This window comes from Corticium candelabrum, chromosome 19, assembly GCF_963422355.1.
Source record: "Corticium candelabrum chromosome 19, ooCorCand1.1, whole genome shotgun sequence".
NCBI classification, from domain to species: Eukaryota; Metazoa; Porifera; class Homoscleromorpha; order Homosclerophorida; family Plakinidae; genus Corticium; species Corticium candelabrum.
The window spans coordinates 1,839,409-1,845,657 of record NC_085103.1 but is presented as its reverse complement, the minus strand read 5'-3'; the positions used below and the strand labels follow the sequence as shown (position 1 = coordinate 1,845,657).

Below are 6,249 nucleotides of genomic sequence, written 5' to 3'. Positions count from 1 at the left end.
GTTGTGACTTTAATGCTGGGACAGACTTTAGATATAGCTAGTTCATTCAAGCAATTCAAAAAAGGCAATGAGTTAGTACGGAAAGTACTAGTCCAATACCTTCAGTCAAGCAGCTTGTTCGGAAATCAACACATCAAGTCCCCGCCTTCACAGATTATTTAAGCTTAGGTGATAGTGACAGGTTCGTCTTTGGAGTCCTACCAGGCACTATTGTCTGGTTTGCAGCAACATTGAATCAGTTGAGGAAATTTCAAAACTTGCTTATGAAGCCTAGGTGCGCATGCGCTAACGTTACAGTAGTGTTCTGACTGGAAACGACGGAAACGACCACCGACTCGCACTCTAACAAAAAGAAATGGGCTTCCACACACACAATACGTTTCGACATGGAATATTGATGTTAATAAAGGAACACATCGAGACGGTTGTTAACTTTAACTGGTTTGGACCCTACTTCATGCGTGTAAAGAAAATCTACTACATAATCTTGGGCATATAACTACGAATGACGCAACCAAGGCAAGTGCCTCTGTTGAAAAAGTAGCCGTACTATTAAGAAAACTTTTTATTGGTCTTGTTAATAAAAAATTTCTAAGTATTTGTGACTTAGCCAGCAGGCTTCAAGACCATCAAGAGAACATAGGTGATTACTCGGAACAGGTAATTATAGACTTGGTCAGTTGTCTCTAGAGTTTGGTATATTTTGGTTAAGGCTAGTTACACCCTTGATAATGTATATAGTGGCAGACGCATTTGATATTGTGTTTTCATTATAATTAATTATAATATAACTTTGTACACTCGAACCTTCTTTATCCGGACACCACGGGACTTACCTTGTTCATAAATGGGATACGTTCGTATCTCCCAGAAATATTTCACTGCCTCTTGTTCCTCAGTTTTGAAGGTTGCATGCAAATCAGTACAATTTCTTTTGGTCTTTCCAAATCTTGCTGACTGTTAACTTAAAAGCTATAAATTTTTGATAACACGTCTTTGAATACTTTCTTGACACTTTGAACCTGGTCTTGTAGACTCATACGCACGGAACGTTTTCATTTCCGAAAAGTCCAAGACATTGATGTCATTTGGACTAGGTGTCCGTTAGAGGAAGGTGTCTGGACAGGGGAGGTCTGGACAAAGGAGAGTTGTGTTTGTGTGTACATCTATTCATTAATTTAACAAGAAAAACTGATCAATAGAACATTGTGTTGCTTCATCCAACGATCCAACCATCTGTTAGAGTCTGAAAGGAACCGTGTTCCAACTGCTCAGCATACATGAGGGCTCGTTCTTGGATTATGCGGCCACTTATCGGAATGTTCTTTGCCCGCGCTGAAGTGAACCACTCCCAAACAACTCTGTCCAAATCTTCATAGCACAACTTTCTGACCTTGCTGTATTTCTTCTCTGGTCGACTTTCGGTTTCCCATTCCTGTCTAATGCTCCTTTTTGTTTCTTACAATTTCTTGAAGTTGTGTCTTACTTAGGCTGAGATCATCAGCGATTGAGTGACACGAACGGCTTTCGTTTTTGTCTTGTCCAGCACTGCTATCCTTTCATGAAGGGCTAGGATCTTCCGTTTTTGAGGCGACATTCGACTACCTGCGTACGCACACGTGCTACTGTACTATGGTTGATCATGAGGACACTCCTTTCATTGTACATACCCGGATGTATCTGTTCAGTGGCGGAGACAGGCAATGCTACAGTAAGTTGTCGTTTAAGACGGGGACACGTGACAGCTTTGAGCTTACTTTGGTGGTTTCTGGTCGCGTTAGATGGGTGGTCGCTGAAGAGGGTTACACGCAATGCAAATTTTGTCGGTGCCAAGCCAAACTGGTCGTAAGCAAGAGGTGGTCACTCACGAGGGTGTTCTTCCAAGAGGTGAACTATTGTAGTATATAGCCACAGAAGTTTATGCACAGGAATCTGAAGAAAGTCAAGTTGATCTACCAACTTCACATGTGGAGCTTCCTACAACACGTCAACTTCCGGATTGGCTACATACGCCAGAAGGAGCTCTTTGCCCTGAACATGTGGAGCAACAATTTATCTCTGTTGCATTGTCTTGCCGTACACTAAGAAGCGTGAGCAGAGCGAAGCAACAGCAAAGCCAGAGAGCTCGCCACATCCTTCTACGGTGTCCGAGAAGTTACTCAATCTCGTTGAAATCGAAAAACAATTCAAAAAATTTATGTGTATGGGCCGACCCTGATCTCCGAAAGAATTGAGTGGCATCTAACCTACCATCTTGCCCACCACCCTAATATTAGGACCATTGGAATGTTTGAAGACAACACATTCTACATATCAAAGATATCAATAATGCGGCCAATATCCACCGCTGTTAACATTGCTCAATGACCGTTTCCCAAGCCTGTAGCCTTCAACGGCACATCAAGCTGTGTAAGGCCACTCTAACTCCAACTCCACCTGCCAAGCCTATCCCAGCACTACCCACAAACCCATTCATGCTCCACATGTGAGACCCATTCCAGCTCCATGTGTGAAACCTATAGCAACCTGACGCTCAAAACTAATCTCACATTATATATGTACTAACCTGTTGTACATGCGTACATTTCACGTTTACCTGATTCAGATGAAATTATCATTAATTGACCAAACGCTGTCTGAATTGTTCTACACGTAAGTGTTGCAACTTGCAAGTGTTGCAAGTGGTTATCCACGCCCATTTCGTTTCTTATATATAGCAGCTGCCCTACTACAACTCATTCAGAGTCAAATCTGCGTATGAAGTATGAAGATTGTGGTTTGTTTTGTCCTGACCATGTTTGCCATTGCCAAGTCTAACCTCTTGCGTAAGCCAGACAAAGAGATGCTGATGGGAATTGGTCAGAAAGGCTGAGAGGTACTGAACGGGAACCAATTTTGACCTCGTGAAGCCAGAGAAGATGTTTACCCACGGTTTGGTGTGCCAAGACGGTGTCTGAGTTTGACCTCTTTATTGTGTACTTGACAAAACCCCTTGTTGCTGCCTTTCGCGATGTGCTCCTTCTTGTAGCGATTGCTGCAAACCACCAATTGACTTCCATGAAGACGACTTCACCTGTAAGACCAAATGCAGTAGCATTGGCGTCGACATAAAAGGGCATCACAATGGACATTGACAATATAAACCTGTTTGATGAACCAGTTGATAATAGTCTCGAAACAGTGTGGTATACGAGAATAAAGTTGATTGTTGATGTTTAGTAGCTTGGAGTTGCACGTTTAGCTACAAAATTGAGGTAAACTTTCTACTTAGAAAACGATGTTGAGGAATGCTGTAAGACTACAGCTAAGTGCAATGAATGCCGTACGAGTTGATGCACATCAATATTTGCATTGACGCAGTGCTCTGTGGTTTGGGCTTACTCAGACCAGGCCAGAACTGTAAACGTTACGTAGCCTTTCGAGCAATTCCGGAGGAGTATGTATTTTGTTTAGCAATGGCACTGCAACCATGCTTCAAGGGAAGTGAGTGTGTCAAGTGCGTTCAATGACGGCACTTCGCCATCTGGAGACATCCATCCTGCAGAGAGATGTTGTAACTTTGTCTTCAGTCTTCCAAGTCACCCGATTACTGTTTTGAACACCTTTGTCAGCGGTGCATTATACTCTCATTGTTTCACCTGTTAACTGCATGCAGAGAGTCCTCGTCACAATGCTTATTCCTCCTGTCTGCTGCATTGTGCACGCTCTGTTAATTCATTGAGCCTTGAGAAACACTCGTCTGTAGCAAAACCATCCAGAAATTATTTACGTCAGCAACGTCTCTGGTGTGCATAATCCTGAGATAGAGTTCTATGCAGCGTTTTTTGCTCTTCCTCTTATCGGATCCTGGAGCATGTACAAAGTAATTACGACCCGTTTGTTTTAAATGTCTTGGTGTTGTGGATGACTTTCCCCAGCCTGTGTTTGTCTATCTCAACACCACTTTGATAGCTGTAATTACGGTAATTTCTTGGTCTTACAGCGATCTTTTTTTGACTTGTAATAAATTAGAAGCACATGCCGCAATCACAAGAGAGGATTCTGTAAAGAGAATCAAAGCAGTACACATACAAACCCACCTGTCGATCACTTGTAACATACGACGCATCAAATCATGACAAGTCGTCGAGCTTGGTACATGTACTGCAAGATTCGGAAGTGCTCCATACGACAATGACAATATTCTTTCTGTGATTTTTACATCACTGTGTTTGTTTTCTCAACGCTTGCTGAAATTGCTTTGTCAGCTAGTTTACTCTCCTGATCTTATAAAATTGGCAGCATGTGCAATATCCAGGTCTCCAAACTATGTCATGGGTGACGTTCAGATTGTTGTAGTTGACTTCTTTCGTGGAATTGACTATTGACATACGCACTTAGGAATTCAGCAATGAGAAAATGAGAAAAAAAAGTAAACAAGTAATCTATGGAAGGTCCTTTATTGTAATATACCGAACGATACAGTACAATAAGCGTCTACAGGACTGGTAGCACTATAACAGAAGTAGAGTTCTGGAGTGCTATGTAGAGGTCCAGTCGAAGACTATACATCACAAATGATTAAAAGCAGAAATTACAACAACAAAAAAACACTTTTAAGTTAAGAGATGTTGTCTCTTCTTGCCAACCAGCATCGAAAAGAGTCTTTCAGGGTGGAATGAATGACAGCTTGAAACAGATCGTCCAAGTCGCGTTGAAGAGGCTTGCACAACATGCAGACTGCTCGTCGAGTTTCAGGAAAAATCAATCCTCTCGACCCAACCAAGAGATGCAAAAGCTCCGTCTTATACTGATGGTTAGCATCTTTGACAAGTTGGGCATAGCGGCGTTCTTTCCGGGCCTTCGTTTCTTCCACGACTGTTTCGAATGGGACCGACAGCTCAAGCATCCAGGCCTTTTTGAGGACGGCATTCCAAACAACAATGTCTGGACGAAGGCAGGTACAGGTTATATCGACAGGAAAATTGTATACTGATTCTGGTAGGTCGGCTACTATGGAAAACTGTTGACTAAGATGACGTTTTAGAAAGTCCACAAATAGTCTCAGCGTATTGTCGTGTCTCTGTTTGTACAAACCTCGATCAAGTAGACTGGGACATGCATTTAGCACGTGGCACAGCGATTGGGGTTGGTGACAGAGAGGACATTGATTGCACGAAATTTTCTTCCACAACTGTAAGTTGGTTGCTGATGGGAGGGTGTCCTGGAGCCCATTTATTGCCCATTTGAACAAGTCATCGGGTAGAGATTTTAGGGACAAGGCAAAGTGCTCAGCTTCCACGTCCTTGAATCGAGCCGCTTGACCTTGTACAGACAGGGAGGTAAGATGTGACAAATGACGATTATTTGATGATTCCGTAATCGTCTTTTTGATGTTCTTTATTTTTGATTGCAGGCACCCAGGCGAAGTATCAAGAGTTGCCAAGAAACTGCCGGCACTAAATCTGGTTGATGACAACTCAGTCTCTCTTGAAATCTTTATAGTTGCCAGGGCTCTCAAGCATTCGTCATTTGATTTAGTAAATCGAAGCAGGTTGCAAGACTGTAGTCTCTTGAAAGAATCTGACGGTTGGCCAAGTTGGAGGCCGCCGTTCTTGGTGTTAAGGAAAAGGCGAGAGACAGCTGCTGAATGAGCAAGACCGACCCATTTTTTTAAGAATTTCGTGACTACACTGTCCAATGATTGCTCGATCCATGACAAAGGAATAGATGCAATGCTCAGTAACCATGAAAGCCGCGGTAGCACCGCTCTCTTATAGAGAAGACATTTATTCATTCGGGAAACGGCTGTTTGATCGACTTTATTCAATAAATTCTTAGTAGTCTCCAGAAGCTCTCTTGAAATGTCGGCATGAGACAGATCAGACGCAATTGGAAGACCCAAGTACTTGTAGCTTTTCTTGTGTGACAAGAATGGAATCTTTTGCCCTTGTATAGAGATTTCCGGGTCAAAGACAGTTGGATGAATCAGCCTCCGACGTGAAAAAGTTGAACATTTTGCTGCATGGACTTCTAGGCCAGACCATTCGAGGAATTGGTCTGTTCGCTTGCACACAGCATTAATTTCATGTGGACCTCTTGTGACTACGACAGCGTCATCAGCAAAACTACACAAGAAAGAGTTTTGAGCCACTGACGAAAACTGATAGGCACAAGTTGGAGCGAGAGATTCTAAAGCATCAGTGTAAAGGTTGAAAACCATGTCAAAAATAGCCACTGACAGAGGATCCCCTTGAAATACACCGACCT

The 6,249-nt window shown here is 42.7% G+C and overlaps 1 protein-coding gene across 1 annotated transcript; it reads right to left on the bottom strand.

Moving 5' to 3' along the window:
* Nucleotides 1-4,433: 4,433 nt before the first annotated feature.
* LOC134194857 (uncharacterized) lies at nt 4,434-6,249 on the bottom strand. Its single transcript, XM_062663836.1, has one exon. The coding sequence runs from the start codon at nt 6,200-6,202 to the stop codon at nt 4,601-4,603; it is 1,602 nt and encodes a 533-aa protein (XP_062519820.1). The 5' UTR covers nt 6,203-6,249; the 3' UTR covers nt 4,434-4,600.